Raw genomic sequence first — 24,279 nt, forward strand, 5'->3', positions numbered from 1 at the left:
CCTGCCCAAAAACCTTGAGTTAGCTTTCTTTAGTTTCTGTCACAAGAGGCAGTTAATGTGGAATATGTTGATTTTGAAAGGTCAACAAAGTAGTTACCTAGATTAGTGTACAGAAGACATAGAGATCTCCAAGTGAGAAAAAAGTATCTGCAATGACAGTATACTGTCCAGCTGAAGAGGAATGCATATGCAGTACTGTGCTGCAAAGTGAGCTCTATACACAGATTCCACACAGTTTTAAGGCTTTAAGCATTAGTTACCTGTATTGAACCAAACGTAGGGCATGCCGTTCTAGAAACATTGCCATGCTTATGCTACAATACATTCTTGTGTTCATCACAGAATCCAAAGCCCATTCTGAAACTCATCTATGACAGTGTGAGAAAGCCATGTGAAAAACTGGGCTGCAAAGTAAGCAATAGTCAAAGACAAGAAGAAAACCACACAAGTGTTAGCTATTATTGACATGTATATAAGGCGGCTACATTAACAGGAAGCTAAGAAAGTATTATCTTCAATGTCTTTTATCGAGATGTCAGAGAACTTAAAAAATTCATAATGAGCAGATCTGAATGGTCACTTACAGCATTATTTATTTTATGCAAATAAAAGAGTGCGGAACAAGTGCAACAGTCAGATGGAAATTGTAAAGAGACTTTACCTGTGATTATGTTCACGCAGGAATAGGACAGACAGGGAGCTAGCCAATAGGCCTTTATCTACTCTTACTGTCTATGTATTCATGCTTCTGCTAACAGAATATTTTCTTGACCTCGTTTCAGGCTTGCCTGCTGTCATCACAACTTGTCTTGCTCTGGGTACTCGCCGTATGGCCAAGAAGAATGCAATTGTCAGAAGCTTGCCTTCCGTTGAGACCCTTGGCTGCACCTCAGTCATCTGCTCAGACAAGACTGGCACACTCACTACCAACCAGATGTCTGTCTGCAAGGTACAGTTACAAATTTCCAGTCATTTTTCACACAAATCTGTTAATGCTCCTAAGTCAGATTTAACATTGCTTCTTTTTCTTTCCATTTTTTTTCTGCAGATGTTCATTATTGAAAAAGTAGATAATGATATCTGCACCCTGAATGAGTTCTCCATTACCGGCTCCACCTATGCCCCTGAAGGAGAGGTGTAAGTAGATTTTTTTTTTTCAAATCATGAAAACAAGACATATACTCTGTCTGATGCTGACACTAAATATTTTCTTTTTTTTTGCCAGAACTAACAGCATTTAATTCATAACCAGACCCCAAATACAAAGCTGGTTATGCTGCTGACATTATTTAGTTGTTTCCTCAAGGATTTCAGTATGCCAGTCCTGTCTGTCAAAAGATGCTTCTTTAAGTTCTTACAAATTCATAGTCATTACTTCATTAATGCTGTCTATCCATCTTAGACCCTGCCATCAGGCCTTCCACAGAACAATTTATTTATATCCTTGAGTATTAATCAGTTTGATTTTCTCGCAGTCCATGGAATTCACAAAAAGTTTCTTCCACCACTACAGTTCCAAAGGAACAATCTTCCAGTGCACAGCCTTACTTATAGCCCAAATATCACAGTCACATGTTTTTCATAGTTCCATAGGTTCTTACTAAGCTTATGGCCAGAGACCATTGAGAAGCTCAGCACATCTACCAGCACTGGTGAGAGATTATAAATGTCACCATTAAGTAAATTCTCTCCACATATCTCTGGTGAAAATTTGTGATCACCTATCCAGTCATCCAGACTGGTGTTAAAGGTTGCTAAGGAAATACTCTGCTTGCTAGGTAAGGACAGACTGTTTCAGAACTGTGGGGTACTTTTATCTGTCAAGCCATCTGGTGTTGTTGACATGAAAGTATCGGTCTAGGTCTCTGGAGTGCCTGTTTGCTTTACCGCTAGTTTTATTTAAGAAAAGCAGTTCAAAGAGTGATGGCTCATTCATAGCACAGAATGCCTAAGAAGAAATCATACCTCAGAATTCTGTATGATACTGAGTTGAGAGACAGGGCTTTTAGTCTATCAGAGTAGCTATGAGTACTGAGACCCGAAGGCTTATGGTACTGAGACCTGAGTACTGGAAAAGTCATAGCTTTGACCATACAGACCTTTGATGACAATGTGATGTCATTGTTCTTTAAAATCATATCCACATTGGCCATAGCTTACCTTCCAAAAAGCAAGTGTTGTTTAATTTCATGGCTGTAATTACCAACTTCAGAGATCTTTCTGAGTCCAGAAAAATAAAATCTGTCACTGAACCCCCTTCTTCCCCATCAATATTTAAAGCATTTATATGCTAGATGAGATCAGTTGATTTTTTTTTGTTATGTTGAGCAAGAAGCCAGAATTTCTGGTTTGTACTTTCATCTCCACCAACAGGCTCCTCTCTCTTCCTCACTTTTAGCCAACAGAGTTGTATCATCTGTGTATCTGGGGGTTGTTAAAATTTCACCAAGCAACTTTGATTCAAGCATCTGATTTGTCTAACCCAGTACTTCACATAATATATTCTGCTTACAACTGAATACAGCTGTGTCATACTCCTTCCTCCATATTGAACCAATCCGTTTTTAATATTCAGTTCTAAGTGTTGCTTCATGATCTCCATAGAGATTTCTCATAAGATAAATAAGATGACCCAATTATGGTCCACACGGTACAAGCCTTTAGAATACTCAATAAAGCAGATGTACATATTTTTCTGGAACTCTGTTGCTTTTCTGGAACTCTGTTGCTTTTACCATTATTCACTGGATATTGCCATTTATATATCTGTGCCTTTGGCCCTTTTAAAACCAACTTTTATATCTAGCAGTTCTGCATTCATATTTTGCTGGAGTCTAGCTTGTGAAATCTTGAGCATTATCTTGACAGCATGGGAAACAGGTGCAATTGCTTGATGATTTGAGTCCTCTTTACCACTGCCTTTTTGGGACTAGAATATAAACTCACCTTTTCCAATCTAATGGCTACTGTCAAGTTTTCCAAAGCTGATGGCAAATAACAAGAAGTACTGCAAATGCATCATTTTGCAGGATTTTAAATAATTCAGCTGGAATACTTTCACTTCTTGCAGCCTTAGTATTAGCAAAGCTTTCTAGGCTCTATTTAACTTTAGTCTCCAAGGTATCTCGCTCTAGATGAGAGAACATACCATCATATGTACCAGTGACGTTAGGGTCCTTCTTACATAGATCTGTATATTCCTGCCACTTCTTCCTAATATTTTCTGCTTCTTTTAGGTCTCTCCTATTTTTTTTTGTCTTTCATCATGCCCATTTTTATTATTTCCTTTAATATCGCCAATCTTCTAGAACAGATCTCTTGGCTTTTGTATTCTATTGTCTTCTGCAAGTATGCCCCCGCATCTTTCCTTGCTATTCTCTGAAACTCTGTATTCAGTTTGACGTAATTTTTTTTCTGTCAGCAACGCCTTTTGCTCTTCTTCCTTCCTTGACCATTTCACAGGCCTCCACAGACAACCATTTTGCCTTCTTAATCTTTCTATTAAGAATATTCATGTTGTCACCTCCTGGACAATATCACACTTCAGTTTATAGTTCTGCAAGTGCTCTACCAACTCTAATCCCTTGAATCTAGTTTTCAATGCCATTACATATTCACTTGTTGCTCTTGAGCTTGCACCACTGGCCTAGATGCTTTTCTTGCTTCCTTTAGTTTAAAGTGTATTATCACAGTTTTGACAGCAAATGTAAATAACAAACATTTAGAGATGGGAGTAATATCCTTACTATATACAATAATAAATTTTACAGTATTTTTTGCAAAATCTGTTATTTTTATAATTCATTTTATAGGTTCATAGGTTCATAGGTTCATACTAGGCTATCTGCCCGAGGGCATTTACAAGCCTAGCCCATAGTTTTGTGGCTTACGCCACCCCTTTAGTATGGGGAACTATACCCATTATTGATGAGAAAGACCCATGAAACTTTTCCAGAAGCTAAAAACTCATGCCATGACATCATGAAAGACTGACACCACAATGTCTCTGTACCTATAGTAGTATATAAACTACTTTTTCTGTGCTAAATACAGTAACAGTGGAATCTTATACCCTAGTACAACAAGCTGTCAGCTAAGTCTCACAGGTGTAACACACAACATTGACAATTAAAACCTGTTCTATTAGTGAAACCGTAATAAGTAAGCAGCTGTTCCTCTAAAGAAAAACGGTGTTGATTACAAATCATGCTTTGCTTCCACATGTAAATCATCACCAGTACCTACTCTGACATAATTTTGTAATTATAGTCATAAGGTAAAACTGAGGTGACAGTGAAACTACAAAATCAAAAACATGTCATCTTTATCTTGTTTTGAAACCACTTTAAAATCAGGACTATACCTAGATATGAAATTAAATAAAACAGATGCATGAAAAGTATAACAATACATTTTAATTCTAAACTCTGGAATAATAAATTGATAGTCTGAGACAACTATATGGAATTCTTCCATCTCTTACTGCAAAGTATATAGTTAATCCAATTTTGGTACTTACCATCGAATGATATACGTCTGTAAAGCTGTCTCTCAGACTGTTAAAAGGGTTTGCTGTGAACACTGCAAAATTCTACTGTCTATGTCCTTTTTCACTTTGTACTCTAAGGCCAAACCTGTCCATTATTCCATAAGTATTTTAACTACGCCTCGCTAGTTTCTGACAACAGGAAAACCTAAGGTCACTGGGCTGCCCCTCTTGACGGAGGGCCTCCAACTAGACAAGATCATTTTACTTTGTTTTTGTTTTTTTCTTATTGTATTATGTCCCATGTACTACTAATGGACATTGGCAGCTCCTAAATACTTTATCCCATACATGGGTCCCCTGAAATTATCTATGGCATGATCCCAATTATTCTCACTAGAGGTACTATATAATTATCAACCATGGGATAGGTAAGGCAAATCTAACTCCATATGGAATAGGTTAATTCAAGTACCAAGATGGAAACTGGCTAGGCTTAAAACAGCCCACAAGGACACCTAACCTAGTACTTAGCTATGAACCTATGAACCTATAAACAAAGAAAAACTCATGCAAGAATCTTACATACGTCTAATAAGTCACAGGGACAACAATAACTCTCACAATAATCTAAAGGACTTACACCATTTCTGTCCGTTAAAAACTGAAACACACCTTTGACTGTACTGACAAATAAATTCAAACTGCCAGAACATACAGCAAATGTTGTTAGTATAAAGTCCATACAAAATTGCATGAATTACTTTCAAGAAGGAAGTATTATGATTACAGTAACTTTGTAAACCCTTATTCTGTTTATCTATATGGAGCCCCCAACTCATTAAATCCTCTTGTGAAGACATTCTCTTCACTAAAACTGATGCCCACAATGGAATCTGTTAATTATGATACTGGTGTCTGTGATTCTTTTAGAGTTATTGTGAATATCCTGACTCCACTGATTCTGATGGGGCCATCTGACCATGCTAATTTTGCTGGGCTCTTAAAACATTTTATCTTGATGATCCACTTGATTCTGTTAATCATCATAGGGCTTTCTGACTTATTTTATTCCTGCTATGAGTCCTCCAACCATTACTGCTGGAATTCCCATCTTACTAGCAAGTGTGTTTATTAATTTTTTCATGATTTTGCTAATCCTTTTGGACACTCCAATGCCATTAATCCTGTTAAAATTGCCTACCACCATACCCTCTTTTGTGCTAGAAACACTCTTAATGTTTTCTGTCAGTGTTAATTCAAAATGGGGTTGACTTCTTTAATCCTACAGCAGGTATGCTGATTATTTTAATTCTGCTGTGTAATTTTTCTGGGGATCTCTGACTCTTAATCCTATTAGGCAGTTTTCAGAACTATAATGCTGACCATGCTACTTAGCCATGTATTGCATTTGGGAACCCCCTAGCATGAAACAATGCCTATCTCTCTTAGTCACAAACATAAAAAACTACATTTAGTCTCTTTCTTACTTACAGTTAACATAATGAATGCCTAAATCTATGTGTGTAAATAAGTGAGTGATTTGTGCTGATGTATTCAACTGCAGTAAAACAGAAGATAATTAATAATGAAAGTTATAATGATTCTTTGCTTGCTTTGTACTACATTCAGATAGGAGTAATTGATTTCTACACAATGTGCACTATATTGTTTCATTTGACTTAACAGTATGCAACATGTTAAGGGCTGTATTTTATTTTGATGAATATTATGGGAAAATGTTGATGCAAATATGATGCATTTCTGTACATGCACTATAGTTGTAGTTTATGAATATGATAATTTGCTTGCTTACAATGACCAAGCTTTTATAATGGGAACAGTATATTATGTGCCAGTGTTTCAAACTTTAGCATTGGAGTGACTGCGGTGGTGCAGCGGTTAGCGTTGTCGCCTCACAGCAAGAGGTTCTTCGGTTCAATTCTCAGCTGAAGTTCCTTCTGTGTGGAGTCTGCATGTCCTTCCTGCGGCTGAGTGAGCCTTAAAAGACATGCAGGTAGTTGCGTGTGCCTTCCCTGAAGGTTGGGTTTCGGGCTGGCAACTCGGCACCGTAAAATTCCACTGCCAATCAATCTGCAGACTGGTGATCCGCTGTGGTGACCCCTAAGTGGGAAAAGCCAAAAGACATTGTTATGTGTTTCAAATTACATCAATGGCTGCTGGCTATGGTGTGTTTGTCAGTCAGAAAGTAGGTTGTGTAAGTAACACTTACCATAACAGTGGATGCACTAATTGATTATTGTTGTACTAGCCTGAAATAAATGGGCTACATCCTGCCCAGAATATGACTACCACCAGCTTCTCAAAGTTTACGGGGACATTCCACACAGGCTAACTGCAGGAAGGCTCAAGGAGGGCTGTATAAAAGGAGCTGTGTTAGGGTACCAAAAGCTTCAGAGCTTTCTTGCCTCAAGGAGGGAGGCTAGAGCCATGAAACATACATGCTAATGATAGCCAACAGGCATAACCATTAGACCAAAAATATCTACTAAGGAAGATAAACAGGCAATTTATACTTATGCACATATACAAATATGAATCCACACCCTGGTAGCACAATTAAAGGCAAACAAGGGGTGTGGTGGGAGGGGATGGCTACTACAACCATAAAATATTAGAACATCTACTGTTATGGTAGGTTTTACTTGCACAACTGTACTATGTTCAACATTAAGATCACTGTTGCAATTCAACAAACCCTTAAGGATAGTCCTGGCAAAACCATCTCAGGACCTAGAAAAAGATTACAATTTGTAATGCCTGGTAAAAGTATGCTTTGAGGACCAAGTAGTTGTCTCTAGAATACTTCTAAAAAAGCAAATGTAAAAGCCAAAGCTATGGTAGAAAGGGCTTTGATTCTCCCTGGAAATAGTTTGTCATGGTGAGTATAATAAAAAGAAATAGCCTGGCAACCACTTTGAGAAACACTGTTTAGAAACCGGATGTCCTTTTTTCCTACCTTTATACAAAACAAATAGTTGTTCAGTTTTCCTGAAGGGTTCTGACTGTTCATATAGTAAGCCAAGTTGTTTGTGGACATCAAACAATAAATAAACAAACCAAGTGAATAAAGATCAGTTAAAAGCAAAATAAAATACCAGAAAACAAAATATAACCAACCAAACACTGCTGACAAATAAAAAATAAAACTGTTTATTAAAATTATTGAAAGGGTTAAGTGCTTTCTTGCATACACCATGCACTTCATCAGACCATATTAAAACAACAGTACTCACAAACATAAATACCATATAACATTGAGGCAATAGAACAATTATCAAATCAAATTAGAGAATCAATGAAACAAACCTTGTGCTTTCAATATTGGCTTTAAAGGTATAGTCCCATTCAAGTCAGGGGCTCTGTGTGCTTGGAAGGTAGTGATCCATTTGGTCTCAGCTACCTCGACTCACAATATCACCACCTTTGAGTCCAACATTTATAAGTTGCAAAACTAAAAATCTGAAGAAGTATGAGCATTAAAAAACTTAACATGTCTATATAAGGCACTGGCTTCATCTCTCCTTTATATATATTTAAGGTGCACTGACACACATTCCCTGAGGAAGCAATTGGTTTTACCTACATAGAAACTAGTGTAATCACTACAGTAGGCCAAATAAACTAAATTACAACTGCTGCAATCAGCATATAAGCTGGGAACAAATTTAAAACCACTGACAGGATGTTCATAAGTCTTAACTTCAGATATATATCTGCAGGCTTTACATACCCTGCAAGCATAGGTACCTAATCTTGATGAAAGGGAATCAACCATAACCTTGTCATGACCAAAACACAACATCCTTTTAAGGGAGAGGTTATTCCTAAAACTAAAAGTGGGAAGAGGACCAACAATCCTTTTGATGGTATCATCAGCCAAAAGAACCGGCTAATACTTACGAATAATCCCACAAACCTTAACATACACTGATGACACAGGTAAAGTCACTCTTTCACCACCTGTAACGCCAGCCCTAATAGTCCCTCTATAGGGACACTTTGAAAAGTAAGGTCTGGCTTTATCACTCCGAGTACAGCTAACATCTTTCATCGTCACTTTTAATTCATTCTCACAGTAGCCTCTGACACAAAAGTTGGCATGTAAATCCAACAAGGCATCCTCAAACACTCTATCATCAGTATAAAGCCTTGAAATCCTATAAGCTTGACCCTTAATGATGTTACGATAAATATGTCCAGGATGCATGCTGGTCCGATCTAAAAGACCATGCCTCCAGCATGCCTTCTTGTGAAGTCTGGTTTCAAGTAAATCACTCACATTCTTGAAGAGCTGAACATCCAAAAAATCTATCCCCTCAAAAGACACGTTTAGTAAATTTAAGAAACAAAGTGGTACTCTCTAAATACAAAATAAACACATCTAAAACATCGAAAGGGCCTTCCCACAATAAAAAGATATTGTCTACAAAATGCTTAAAATATTTCAAATGTGGAGTAAACCTATGAATCCCAAATAACAAATTCTTCCTCCCAATGTGCCCATAGCTATGCCAATCTTTTGTAAATAAACTTGCTCATTAAAAACAAAGACATTGTTTTCAAGAAAAAGATCTAATAAAAAGCAAATCAAAAATACCATGTCACTAGAGTAATGACGGCATTTAGAAATAAATAATCTAACTGACTCAACACCCTCAGTGTTGGGAATAACAGTAAATAACATACAAACATCGTGTAACCAAAAAACATTGTGAAATAGCAGTCTGTTCAACTGACTCATGAAGAGTCTCAAGAAAATACTGTGCATCCCTCAACAGAGAGGGAACCTTATCAACCACTGGTCTCAACTTATTCTCCATAAATATAGAGAGGGCCTCAGTCAGTCAGATGTTTGTGAACATTCATGCAAAATTTTCTGTCCCTCATTCTTGGGTTCTAGATGAAACACTTATGCATGAAAGTCAGATTTGTACTTAAAGAAACACTATCCATGTGGAAGATTAGGTAGGGTTGGCTCCACATAAGGCCTTGCAACTCATTCTCCCTTTGTGCAGGTGTCACAGCAATAATGAGGACAGTCTTCCATGTCATGAACCGTAATTCCACTTCATAAGCTGGTTCAATAGGAGTAAAGTAAGCATTTCGGGCACAAACTTTAGCTCCCAAAGAGGATCCATCTGTTTTCTAGGAGGACAAATGTGTAAATCCCCTTTCAAAAACTGCTTATCCTGAGGACAGGAAGAAAAGGGGGATCTAAGGGCAGACAAGCAGAGATGTCAGATAAATGAATCTTGATGGAAGTGTATGCCAAGCCAAAGGACAGTAACTCACACAAATAATCTAACACCAGAGGTAATTTGGCCTTAAAAGGATACTGTTGTTTAGAATGGCACCAATTAGTAAATCTCTTTCATTTATTCATATACAATTTTCAAGTATCAGGTCTTCTGGTCTCCTTTAATACCTGCTGAACATCCTCAGAACAAAATGCCTAACAAGAATCAAAACTCTATCATCCAGGCAGTCAATTGTGGATTTTCTAGATTGAGGTTTATCAAACAACCCCTGTGTATGGGAGCCTGTGGTAATTGCCTTTTGCCAGATTAAAAAGAAGGGAGAACCATTATTACCTGGGCCAAAAGGGAGTTAACACTATAATCTTTAGTAAGTGTTTCAGGATCTTTAGAACTCTGGGTATTAGTGAAAAGAGTAGAAAGGCATACAGGTACTTTTCCATACAGGGGAGTGAAAAGGCATCTGTCTTCCAGGCCTGCAAGGGTTCCTAGAACAGAGCTTGTTCAACTTCTGCTTTGCAAGAAGATGAACAGGTCTATTTGACGTGCTCCACAGAGATGGATCAATTCTTGGAAGGTCCCTGGGTATAGTGTCCATTTGTGAGGGTCTGTCTATGTGCAGCTCAGCTTGTCTGAGACTACATTTTGTTCGGATGGGATGTATGAAGCCTAAAGAGTCAAACTGAGGTGCATAGCTGTCTCCCAAGCTATCACAGAAAATCTGCAAAAGGGATAGGACCTGGTTTCCCCATATTTCTTCAAGTACCATATTACTGTACAATTGTCTATGATCACTTGAAGTGGTTCTACTGTCCAGAGAAGATTTATGGCTTTCGGAGCTCTGATTACTACTACTGTCTCTGACATTTATGTGTTTATGTCTGCCCTGCTTGTTCCACACACTTATAGGTTCATAGGTTGGTACTAGGCTATCGGCGGCCCTAGGGTCTATACAAGCCTAGCCATAACAATTCCCTGGATATTTCTTCCCACAATATCTACTTCTCTGGACCCCTGTCTAGCAGGGCGACTGACATGATCCCCGGGGTGAATTTCCTATCTCTCATACAATCATCAAGGTTCCTTTTAAAGAGGGCCAAGGAGGTGCTCTGCTTGACATGTATGGGCAGTCTATTCCAGAGTATGGGGTGTCTCTGGGTCAGGAACCTATCCCTCCAGCATGTTTTGTTCATTGTGATGACAAGGTTTAGATCCCTGGAGCGTGTGGCTCTGAGGGATTGGGATTTCTTTAAGTGGAGCATGTCCAACGGCTCAGGGTTTGACATGGCCTTGTATGTTAAGCAGAGATCGCCTCTGAGTAGACGATATGCCACAGAGTATAGCTGGAGTTTTTTTAGATGGTCAGCATATGGTATCTGCTTTAGGCCTGTGATTCTTTTAGTGAAGTATTTCTGTGGCCTTTCCAGCTGTTGCAGATGTCTTGTGAGGTACATACCAAACGGGCATTATACTCTATAATGGGTCTAATGAGGGATGAGTACAGTGGGACAATGACCTCCTTTTTTCTGGATGAAAAGCCCTTAGTGATGAGGTGTGCCACACAGAAGGATTTCATGACTGTTGTGGCGATGTGGTTATCAAAAGTGAGACCACTGTCCACCTGTGTCCCTAAGTCTCTCATCACACTTTCGATGTTTAGTGTACTGCCACCTATGTGGTAATTCATGGGTACATGTTTTTTTCCAAAGGGGATAACTATACATTTCTTGGCATTAAGCTTGAGCCCATGGCTCTGGAACCAGGCATCTGTTTCTGTAGGCCCTTTTGTAGAATATCCACATCATTTGGGATTCAATAATGGCTCCCAGTTTGCAGTCATCTGCAAACTTTGTTAGCCAGAGTCCCTTTGTGTTGGACTGCACTTCAGAGAAGTAGATGCCAAACAAGAGTGGTCCCAGGACTGAACCCTGAGGTACTCCATTTGTCACTTGTCTAGAGCTGGATTTGGAGTCGGCTACTTTTACAGTCTGGGTTCTGTCAGTAAGCCAGTTGGCAACCCATTTTTTCCCTGTGACTCTGCTCCTCATGCAAGTCTGGGGAGTCTGTCATGACCAACTGACAGGGGGATGAGAGGAAGAAAAGGAGGCCTGGATTGAGAAGTAGTTGGGTCTTCCACCAATGTAACTCACTTTATATAAAAGCCAGTGCTAGGACTTAAAAACTCAGCAGGTGCTGATGCTGTGGCCGCTCTGGCCTGAGGAACTATTGAATTTTCCCTCAAGTGAAGTTAGGTTAATACTTATCATAGAAGCCATAAGTCCTAACATCTGTAGATATTGCCTGGCAGAGACTAGAGCCTGTTTGGAAAAGTTCAGAAACATTTATCTGTACAGTTCTTTGTCATGAGAAAGAAAAGCACTTCTCATGGAAATGCCTTTGAGGCTTCCCAAAAACACTGGCCTGCGGGTAGAAACAACAGAAGATTTTGTCAAATTTAGTTTAGTCTCTAGGCTGAGAAGATTCCTGACAAAATTCAACTGACATACAAATCAATCAGCATATTTAAGACAATTGTCCAAATATGGAAGGGATATGAATGTCTTGAAGTGTGCAGTATGCTATTCCTGGAGTCAGACACTGTAAATACCCTTGGAGCAGCAGACAACCCAAAGATTATGAAAGAAAAATGATAGTGAAATTCAAGTGGAGAGAATATTAAGAAATGCATGTATTTCTTGTAGATTGGGATATGGGGAGAGACGTCCTTCAAGTCCAGAGTTACCATGTAATACGGGGTAACAAGGTTTGAAGAGATAGCATCCTGAAAGTTGACACCTTTGTGTATAGGTTGAAAAAATAAAGGCCCAGTACTAGTCTCCAAATCCCTTCTTTATTTGGTACTAGAAAGATTTGAGAGTAAAAACCTTCACCTCTCTGTTCTCTGGTCTGAAGGCACATTTTCTATGACCCCTCTGGTCAACATGCTGTCTAAAACTGGGGGAAACAGGACAGATTGGTTTGCTGGATGAGGGAGAATCCCCTGAAAAGGAGAAAGGGACTCCCACTGCCATCTGTACTCTTGTTGGATTACACGTAGGACCCAACTATATGTGATTATTTGAGTCCAGAAAGGAAACTGAAAGCCTAGACTGGTAGAGAACATTAAAGGACTTCCAGGGTGGCAGAGAGTGAGAGAGAAATGGCATATAGTCATTCAGAGGTTTTGGGCTGTCCTGATTCTAGGAACCCTCCCTTTATGTCATAGTGTTTCCTTGTCACTATCTATTGAAAGTCCTTTTTATTATTTTTTTTCCTTACTAAGGTTGCTTGTTTTGTTTCTTAAAAACAGACCCAGAATCAGAGGGAATGTCTTTCTTAAAATTGGCAAAGGGAGGCTGAAAACATGAGAAACCCCATGAATCATTTTTCCTGTCTCATAAAACTTTTTGAGTTCTTCTGCAGAAGGGCAAACAAGGAACATCTTTTTCAAGAGGACTATTAGGAATTGCAGACTTCAAGTATTCAGGTAGATTTTGAGAGCACAGGCAAGCAAACCATCTCATAACAGAACTCGTCTGCATTCCTAGATAGAGCATTAACTGCATCATAAGATCGCTTGAGGGAGTGACTGGAAACAGACACAATGACCGAATTTAAAGAGCTCTTCAAATCAGAAGATGGCAGATTGGATAAGTTCTTCATGTTTTCAAAGGTAGCAAACAAAAACCTTAGCATGTGGGCTTGGCAGTTTAAAACTCTAAAAGCCAAAGTAGAACAGGAATAAACTTTTTTGTTATATTTCTGAAAAGCTTTCCCGTCCTTATCAAAATGAATGAGATTAGTCTTGGCATACTGTTTAGCAGTGAAAGAATTAAAGCAAGAAATTACAGCAGGATTTGCTTTAAGATTAGTCATAGGAAATTTGTGAGACTGAGGGACTTTATACAATTTGTTAGGATATTTGTATGTAGGAGCTCGAGTTTCAGGCATACAGCCAGCCATTATGAAAACATCCCCCAATACAGCTAAACTAAAGGAACAGCTGCTAGTTGAGGAAAATCCAATTGTAACATGCCATAAAATTTCCTTTGAGAGGAAGGAATTTCAGTCTGTTCGCACACTGAAAGAATTCTGACGTTTTGTACACAGCACTAGCTAACTCAATAAAGTACATTCATTTGGTCAAAAATGCCACTATAAGTCAGTCTTTGTTTGCACCTAGACAGAGCAGTTTGCTTACATAAAAAAACACCAAAAGTAAGGACGTATGTGCTTAATGGAGAAGAAGAGGATCCCTGAAGGATGCAAAAGAAAGGGAGATGTTGATGGGGGAGTAGAGAAGGGTGGAATGCTGGTGGGGCCTACAAAATGTTAGCAACACTCTTGAACAAGTATACTACTGTACTCGCCTCTCATCAGTGTCTGTTGGTCTGTTTACATTCAGGCCTCAATTTAAACAGTATCTTGGGAAACAAAATAAGTACAAATGCCATAACGAAGGATGGACATATCACATAATCCAATAAACTCTCTCTTCATGATACTTCTCTCATCTTAACAGCTTGCTATCTTTATTCTTTAGTGTAACTTGTGATTTTGCCATTTGTAAATATGTATATAGTTTCATCATCTGCATGTATATTGTTTCGTTATCCTGTTAACCTCTGACTGCGTGAAATCTCATTATAATATTTGTGTTACTTTCTGGAATTGCTACAGTACTACATGTAAGACAGGCTGAGCCTGCAGTTGGTCATGTTGTGATCAGTGCTCTACCCTGGTAAACAAAATGTGAATAAAATAAAAATAAATAAAGAATGATGGTTATGGCAGGGCTTTGTGTATGTGATGGTGCATGTAAATGTAAAGAACTGCGTAGTGCCAGAATATTAACAACAGCCTTGAGCAAATATACTACTGACTGCTGTACTCTGCTCTCTCCAGCATCTGTCTGTCTGCTGCATCTCAGAAAACAATATGCATTGCTTAACACGCTACAATAAAGAGATACTCATTCCACAAACCAAACTTGCAATGAATGCACATTACTACAAATATACTAAACATTCCCAGGGATTCAGAAAGAACCATATCACAGGGTAAGAGCTGCTATAAAAAGGGTCTGTTTACATAATGCACAAATTTGCAATTCACAGCCATGTTAGCCTCTATGAGGAAAAACCTCAATATCAGCTAATTTGCATGTCTCCCAATCATTCCTAAATACTGTAAGTGCAAATCAGCACTTTCCTGCAGTAGTGAACACTGGCAGCCCATGCATCACATTGGCACCCCCCCCTCCAGGTGCCACTCTCTCACACACAAATATGCACACTCAAACACATACATATACACACACACGCGCGCACACACACACACGCGCACACACACACACGCACACACACTCACACACGCGCGCACACACATGCACACACACACGCACGCACACACACACCACATAGCCCTTACCTCTCATTCAGTTGTCAGAATGTTCCCATGCCCTGTTGTATGCTTATGTCCCTGCCTTCATAAATCACAACAGTCGGCCAATGCCAGACATTGCAGTTTCATTCTTTCTAGTGTTCGTAATGTGCATCTTAATGTTAGACCTTTGGATTTATTAACTATTTAAATGAGTCTATGTTATCATTTCAATATTACCCCGGTATCATCTAGTGGTCCTCCCAGCTTTGTCCTGAAGCCCCTCCCCCACGTAGACATATTCCCTTCCCTCGAAACTGTCCATCCATAATTTTACACAACACATCTGGTGTTGCCTCTTAAAAGTGCTTTGTTCTTCGTACTCACAAACTGTTGCAGTCATTCAATAATGCCAGAGATTAGAGTTTCATACTTCTTAACATCGATCTACAGAATCCTGCCACACTAAAGGATTAGTTAGTGCAGTGGGTTATTGCTGCTGCTCTCTATGTCAAGGGTGTAGTGTTTGAAACCATTTCCTCCTCTTCTTAATTTACTCATTTTTTCAGTACTTCGATATAATGTTTTCAATATCCCTGGTGTCTATTGGTAGCATAAATAACTAATATCCTCTGTGTGAAGTGAGAAAGCACAGGATCTGAATATTTTTTACAATATGCTATATAAAGTATTTCTGGCATCTAGTGTTCCCCACCGATCCATGTCTTAAATACCATTAAGACATTATGATATGAGTTATCCTTGGTGTCTAGTTTTCCCCCAACCCACATATTTTTTATGACCCATTAAGGCAAGACGTTAAAGAGTTATTCCTGGTATCAACAGCCACCCTCCCCCAATGTTGCAGGATTTGCTTGTTATTCTAGGCAGTTTAGGGGACTGTGGAGGTATGACAGCCCTCCCAAGCCCCCCCCCCAAACACACACAAATTCCCACCTGATCATACTCACAGACACATTCATCCATACACACACACACACACACACACACACACACAAATACCCTGCAACACTGCCTATACACTAAACTGCTCATCAGTTATTTTTACAGTGATAGCTAAACATGAGTTTTTTAGCTATGTTCTTTAACACAATTAGCTGTGCTCTAAGTTACTTAACACTGTTGACAGTAAATGCCTCAACAAAAGCAGTTTAGGGGAGAATACATGGCTAATATATGCCTGTTCCCTGAAATGCCTCATTAGCATTTAGCACACCCACAGAGACAGCCCACTAGTGTCGCATGTCTTCATACTAAAGCACTGTGGAAGGGGCGAATATGAAATGGTTACTAAGAGGTGTACATAAAATTAACACCTCACAGTAAATTTTCTGAATCAGTCCCATACTGTGATTTGCAAGCTGATTTCTCTGAGAAATTAGCGTAGTAGGGTATCTCGGATCCATTTAAATACAACAGTTCTCAGATAGTACAAATACCGGCTGCATTGTCATAAATTATTAATTATTATCATTATTACTATTAACCATCGCTTAACAGCATAAACTGATTTAGTAACTTTTTTATATTACTTAGAAAACAAAATTACTCAGTGAAGCACAAACTTTTTTTAAATGGGAATATAAAAGATATTTGGTATGAAAATGTTACATTTCAGTACACACTGTACAAGGAAGGACTGATGCTTACCAATGCAGAAAAAAATAGCCAATTACTTAACTGAAATATTAAAAAAAAACTTCTTTCTTGACTGGGATATCTACATTAGTTTAAATTAAGCAGGCAGCTGTCTGTGTCTTTGCTCAGATCAGTTACACCTAAAAGAAATTACAACATGACACTTTTTCTGAGATGCAGCGTCTTGGATGTCTCATTTGGGCACTGGCTTAATTCTTAAATTTGCAGTGGGCAGATTGTTACTGAGATTTGGTTACAGTAAACAACTCCTTAATCCTTGTATACTTCCCTTCCAAAGAACCCAGTAACTCAATCAAAGCCTCCTGTTGCACATTCTACAGTCAAAGTAGAAGATGCAAGGAGGCATTACTTTTAAACTTCTCTCGAAGTTTATTTCATCAAAGGACAAATTAGACATGCTCAGAAAATCCATGCTTACTTATAATAAATGCATACCACTGAAATTAATATTTGAAATAATATCAATACTAATCATATTGCTTAATGTATGGAAATGATTATCTGACCTCACATGAAAACATAGAATCTTTTTTTTAATAAACTGTGTACATACAACCATTAAGGAGCATATGGGCTGTCAAATAAAAATGCAAAGTAACACTACTTAGAAATACCATGCAGGCAAAGATGCACTAGCCAGAACATGTCAGTCAATGCACAGAAACTGTATTTTTTACTACATTATCTCACCCAAATGGTTGTGGAATGATCTACACCATACATGACTTATGACTTAATCATACAGAATCATAGAAGGTGCAAAGCAAATGGGACAGTGAGGTCTGCCAGTACTCATCCTTAGATCTTACCTTGTTTTTCAAGGACAGTCAAGCCAGTCATGCCAGAAGTGAATATCCATCTTGTTGTCCAAATCCTTCTTAAAGGAAGAAAGTGTGCCACACTTCTTAATTCAGAATGGAAGCTTGCTCCAGAGAAGGAGTAGGTGTTCATAGGTTCATAAGAGATTACTAGGCTAGCAGCTTAAGAGGCATTGGCACTACCCCGGGTGTGAATTTGCAATTCCCCATCCATCCATCCATCCATCCATCCATCCATCCATCCATCCATCCATCCATCCATCCATCTATCCATCCATCCATCCATCTATCCATCCATCCAAATAGGGCCAGGGAAGGGCTCTGCTTAATGTGAATAGGAAGCCTGTTCCAAAGAAAGGGCAATCTCTGAGAAACATATCTGTCTCTCCAGCATGTTTTGTTTGAGTCGCTAAGTTTAGATCCCTAGATCAAGTGACCCTCATGCTGTTTGACTTGCGGATGTGTAGCATCTCCATCAGGGCTGGATTTGTGAGTGCCTTGCAAGTCAGGCATAGATCACCCCTTAATCATGGGTAGGAGACAGAATAAACTAATAGGGCTTTTAGTCTATCCACATAGGACATGTTGTTTACACCCTATATTTTCTTTGCGAGGAACCTCTGAGGTCACTCCAGTTGCTGTAAATGCTTAGTCAAGTACATGTGTGATGAATCTATCTCTCCACAATGATTTGTTTATTTGCTGAATTAGATTCAGATCCCTGGTCCTAGTATTTGTTGGACTGTTTGATTTGTCCTGGAGGTCCTGGACTACTGGGTCTGTAATGGCCCAAAAGGCAAAGCAAAGATCACCCCTAAGGAGTCTATACACAGAATACAGGTACAGGGCTTGCAGTCCCTCTCACTGTAGAGTATTTGTGAAAGTAAACGTGACTTCAGGATCTTAGAACCTCTGATGAAGACCATGAGATGATTCATTACTTACACAGCAGTGTGCTTTCTGAGATATACCATGGGTGAGGAAAAGAATCATATGAGTGAACCCTGGTGTCAGGAGAAGAACATGGCAAAACAGTTTGCAAACTATTAACATAACTTAAGGTGCTCTGTGCATTCAGAGATATAGAGAGGACTAAGATGTTGGCTTCCCTAAATGCCGCAACCTCCCCTGCTACATCCCGTTTAAGTCAGTGATCTCTGTTTGTGGTACATTACTGTGATTTCCATACTTTGGCAACTGTATCCAGTGCTGGTTCACTGATTCTGTGGTGCTTTGAGTCCTGCAAGCAACAAATGTGTTTCAATGCGTTTGGAGACAGTAATTCTGATATCAGCTGCATCACAGTAATCTCATCCACAATGATTTTAAAGGTTTCTGAAGAAGTAGACTGCTCAATATGTAAGTGAACTACATTCCACAGAGGTGGGTTATAAATGCTTGGTCCTCAATGTTCTGTTTGGATACAGGATAGCATTATTCCTTCGGGAAACCTGGCTAGGCCCAGAAAGGCCCCCGGGTCATTAGCCTAGTATCAATCCATGAATCTATGAATCTGTGAATTCCAGAAATGGAAAATGTATTATGTTAAGAACCTCTCGAACAAGGTGGCATTATTAACGTAATAGTAATAGGTTTATGCCTCTGAAACAGGTGTTTGCTTTATCACTGGTTTTACTTAAAGGAATTCAAAGACAGTGGGTTCATTCATAGCACATAAGTCTAAAAAGAAATCTGTGTGAGACTAAGCAGCGGGATGGGGCTTTTATTCTATCACAGTAGCTAAGGGTACTAAGGCCTGAGATTTTTTTTTGAGAGGAAACATTGACACCTCTTGTGTTGGTTTAGGAGCTTAGCGTGGCACATGTCAAATGAAGCATTATATTTTATGATGGGTCTAATAAGGGAGAAATAAAATGGGGCTATAACTCTTCTCTGGTCATTAAAACAATAACACAATGCATAAGCCATGCAAGGTGAATGGATTTTCTAACCGTGATGGAGACGTGGTGGTCAAAGAGAGGTAACCAAATCTCTTACTACTGGTTCAAAGTTAAGTGAAATATTACTTAAATCATATGTCGTGGTAATGGTGGCCTTACTACAGAAAACTATGTTATATTTCTTAGTGTTGAGGGTAAGCCCATGATAAACATACCAAGCATTTGTTTGGTCCAGCGCTTGCTCAAGAATTGGGATTTGATAATAATACCCACTTTGCAATCCTCAGCAAACTTAAGTTAGTCATACACCTTTGATATCAGCTTTTACATCAAAAAAGTATTCTCCAAAGTGTAAGTTCTCAGAACAGAGGGTTGTAGAATACCACTGATAGCATTTTCATCTAGAGGAAAAATCTCTAACCTTAACAGTATAGGTTCTATCAGACTGCCGCTTAGCAACCCAGTAACATATCTATCGATTAATATTTGAATTGCAAGAGTTTGTCAATAATCCTAGCATGGAGCATAATGTTGATGGCCTTGACATGGTAGGCAGTGTCAACTGTATTTCCTCTACTCATGGCCTTAGTAATTCTTTCAATGAACTCAGTCTTGTTAAACAGACATAATCTGCCTTTTACAAAGTCAAACTGGTGTATACCCATGGATACAGGATCATCTACATCAATGTTTATTAGTTCAACTACAATACACTCTATAGGCTTGCAAATAATACTAGAAAGGCTACCAGGTCTGTAAGTTCCAGGGTCAATAGTGGGAACACCTTTATGCAAAGGCATCAAAAAAGATGTTCTCCATACCTCAGGAATATAACCAATGACACAAGTTGAAAGAGGGGCTTTGCTAAGTAGGACTTAGCTCTTCTTAGCACATACCCAGGGATACTGTCAAAACCCATGGAAATGGTACTTTTAATTTTGTATTGAAAGGACTTGACCAGGACTGATTTCAGGTCAGAAAATGTGACAGGGAATGAGAACAGTGGGGAAAATGGGTGGGGCGAAGCTGGAAGATAATCTGTCTGTAAGAATATTCACAATATATTTGGAGGTCAAAAAAGCAAGTATTGCTAAATATAAGTTCAATACAGTATAAAATATTCAAAACAAATTTGAGTCTTCACTGACTTGTAGAAAAGTTCTTGCAACTCATAATGTATACAGTCCATATTTCTACTGCAGGCATTTTCCTGCTATTTCATGATTGTGACTCTTCTACTTAAAATAAATGTTTTTTCATCCGAATATTTACTATGCATTCTCTGCTTTAAATTATCTTCAGCATCAAGATAAACTTGAAGTCTGACTGACAAAGAGTTTTCTATTGGAAAATACTCGCCGTCATCTGATTCCATTGCACAAATGGCTGAAACTCTGACTGTGATCAAGTGTTTGACTAGTGTGTCCCAGGTAACAGAGAAGCCATTCATGAAGGGTAGAAGTGAACAGCCCATGTTGCCTCATCCCATGGTAGCGCTGAGTCTTAAATAATATGAAGAATATGCTTCTGATAACTAGCTAAATGGGAAGCTCAAGCAACATCAGTGCCAGCACTGAGGTAAAACAAGGAAATCCACTGTACAGACTAGACAGTGATATTATTCACACAGTGACACAAAACCAATTCATATTTCAATGAATAAAAGTGAAATTCAAGGATACCAAAAATACTCTACATATGAATGAAAGAAAAAAGTACATGCACACATACACCACATACATAAACACATATAAAAGATAAAAACACACAGTCTTGCATGCACATATCCATGCAGGTGTGTGGGCACGCACATGAGCATGTGCACACACACACACACACACACACACACACACACACATATACACACTCTACCAAAAAGTACAGGATTGACAATTTGACAATACACCCTTAAGAGGGAACACATGCGGTGATTTGGCATTTGACCAACATGTATACTGTAGTGAAGAAATAATTTTATGTTGCACAAATTATAAGCAAGAGTATGGCATCTAGATCCAGACATCCCATTGTTCCATTGTACTCTGCTCTCATAAGACCAATCACTGAATATAATTCCCCCTTTGGTATGTACCTGGCTAAGCATATAGGTTCATAGGTGTGTACTAGGCTAATGGCCCTGGAGCCTTTACAAGACTAGCCCATAGGATTACCCTGACATCGTGCCACCCAACCTTAGTTCCCAGTGCCTCTGTCGAGTAGAACCACTAGAGTGATCCCCGGGGTGAATTTTCTACTTCCCATCCACTCATCAAGTTTTCTCTTGAAGAGGGCCAGTGAAGTGCTCTGCTTGACATGTATGGGAAGTCTATTCCATAGCATGGGCAGTCGCTAGGTTATGAACCTGTCCCTGCAGCATGTTCTGTTGATTGTGGTAAAGAGGTTGAGGTCTCTGGAGCGTGCAGTGTGGAGGGATTGGGATTTCTTTAGATGCAGCATTTATAACAGAGCTGGGTCAGACATGGCTTTGTAAGTCAAGCAGAGATCGCCTCTAAGTATGTGATATGAGACAGAGAATAGTTGGAGTTTTTTGAGTCTGTCCATATAGGACAAGTGTTTAAGGCCTAGAATCCTCTTTGTGAGGTACTTTTGCGGCCTCTCCAGTTGTTGCAGGTGTCTAGTGAGGTACATGCCAAATGGGTCATTCTACTCGATGACTGGCCTAATGAGGGAAGAGTAGAGGGAGACAATTACCTCCTTCTTCCTGGATGCAAAACCCTTAGTAATGAGATGTGCCACATAGAAGGACTTTCTGACCACAGTGGTAATGTGGTGGTCAAAAGAGAGGTTGCTGTCAACCTGTGTTCCCAGCTTTTTTATAACACCTTATGTGTTCAGTGAACTACCATCGATGTGGTAATTCAAGGGAACCGGGTTTTTGCCAAGGGGGATGAAGACACATTTTTTGGCATTGAGCTTAAAGGCATTTGTTCTGACACCAGTCGTTGGTCTCAGTGAGGCCTTTCTGTAGGATGTCGACATCACTTGGGGAGTTAATAATAGCTCCCAACTTGCAATCGTCTGCGAACTTTGTCAGCCAGAGTCCCTTCGTGTTGGCCTGGACTTCAGAGAAGTAGATAACAAACAAGAGAGGACCCAGGTCCAAACCATGTGGGACTCACTCGTGACTGGTCGTCAGTCTGACTTGGAGTCAGCTACTTTCACACTGTGTGTTCTATCTGTGAGCCAGTTTGCAACCCACCTAGTGATATAGAGGTTGATGCCTAGCTTAGTAAGTTTTTCTATCATTCCTGAGTGGGGAATGGTATCAAAGGCCTTGGCCAGATCAATGTACGCTGTATGAACCACCTTGCCTTCATCCACAGCTCTGGTGACTGACTCAAAGAAGTCGACCAAGTTGAGCAGGCATGACCTACCCTTCACAACACCAAACTGTGTAGGATCCAGAGTTTGCAGATTCCCTATATCCTTGTTTATTAGGTCCATGATGATGTGTTCCATAGCTTTGCATATCAGACTCGTCAGGCTAATGGGGCGATAGTTCCCAGGGTCTATAGTCGCTCCTCCTTTGTGGAGAGGGATGACTGTAGCAGTGGGCCATTTGGTACAGACAAAGCCTGAGGTGAGGCTGTGATTGAACAGGACACACAGGTGAGGTGCCAGTTCACTCTGTAGTTCATGTACACAGCCAGGGATATTGTCAGGCTCCACAGAAGCTGTATTCTTGGCCTTGGACACTGCTGTTTTAACCTCTGCAGCAGTAATACTGGGTGCCTGGCAATCTACTGGTATTGCGATTGGTCCTTTAGGGGGGGTAAAGTTGTCACTGAATCTGTCGGCCAGTATATTGGCAATATCTGTTGGCTCGGTATAGGAGGTACCATTGTGCAGTAGCTCAGAGCAAATCTGGGTATTGCCATGGAGATTCTTTACATAACTATAGAAGGCTTTGTGGTTGTCTTTACTATCTGCAAAAATTCTGTTTTTATAGCTAGCTTTAGAGGATTTGATGAGGAATCTCAACTTTTTGTTGAGGCTGATAAGGGAGTTTTACCTGTCTTCGGACTTCACCTTATTCCGCATCAGTTTCCTCCTTCTGTTGTAGAGTTTGTTTATGGCAGGGGGCCACCACATTGGCTTCCTTTTTTGGAAGAAAGCATCTTGGTTCTATTGGGTATGGCAAGAGCCATACATTTGTGTACGTGTTCGTACAGTTCATTGGTGTATGTTTCGGCGGTCTTGCAACTATCCTCCATTTGCATGGGTGCCGTGAAGTTAGCCACCTTTGTTTTTGTTTTTAGGAGCCCAAAGTTAGCTTTGGAAAAGTTTTTTATGGTGGTTACCTTTGCGGGGTGGGGGAGGGGGTTTACAAGGTGATTAGTTTGCATTCGGATCTAACCAGGGAGGAGTTGACTACTGGTGTAGAGCAACAGTCCCCCATGTTAGTAATAGCCAGGTCAAGAATGTTGCTACCTCTAGTGGGGGTAAGAATGAGCTGGTCCAAGGCATTGGAATTAATGAACTCCAGGAAGCATTGTGCAAGTGCATTGGTACATGAGTAGTTTTCCCAGTTAATGGAGGGGTAGTTGAAGTTGTCCAATATAAGAATGTTAGGTTGGACCCTAATATTCTCCAGGGTGCTTAGAAACGTGGAGCGTGAGTCTTGGGAGACATGGTTGGGGACCTATAGCAGGCTATGACCTGAATCGCTGTCTTACCCAACGTTAGCTGCACCTGAAGTATCTCTTACCCAA

General features: G+C 39.6%; 1 protein-coding gene across 2 annotated transcripts in view; it reads left to right on the top strand.

The window, feature by feature from the left end:
• Nucleotides 1-24,279, top strand: part of ATP2A1 (ATPase sarcoplasmic/endoplasmic reticulum Ca2+ transporting 1) — a 107,409-nt gene that overhangs the window by 43,838 nt on the left and 39,292 nt on the right. For both annotated transcript variants that reach the window (XM_044086533.1, XM_044086532.1), the window contains exons 9-10: nt 783-949; nt 1,049-1,137. In XM_044086533.1, coding sequence (XP_043942468.1) covers nt 783-949; nt 1,049-1,137 — 256 coding nt within the window. The remainder of the gene's footprint in view (nt 1-782; nt 950-1,048; nt 1,138-24,279) is intronic.

The sequence above is a fragment of the Protopterus annectens genome, chromosome 10.part0 (assembly GCF_019279795.1).
Source record: "Protopterus annectens isolate FY-2018-M chromosome 10.part0, PAN1.0, whole genome shotgun sequence".
Taxonomy (NCBI): Eukaryota; Metazoa; Chordata; order Ceratodontiformes; family Protopteridae; genus Protopterus; species Protopterus annectens.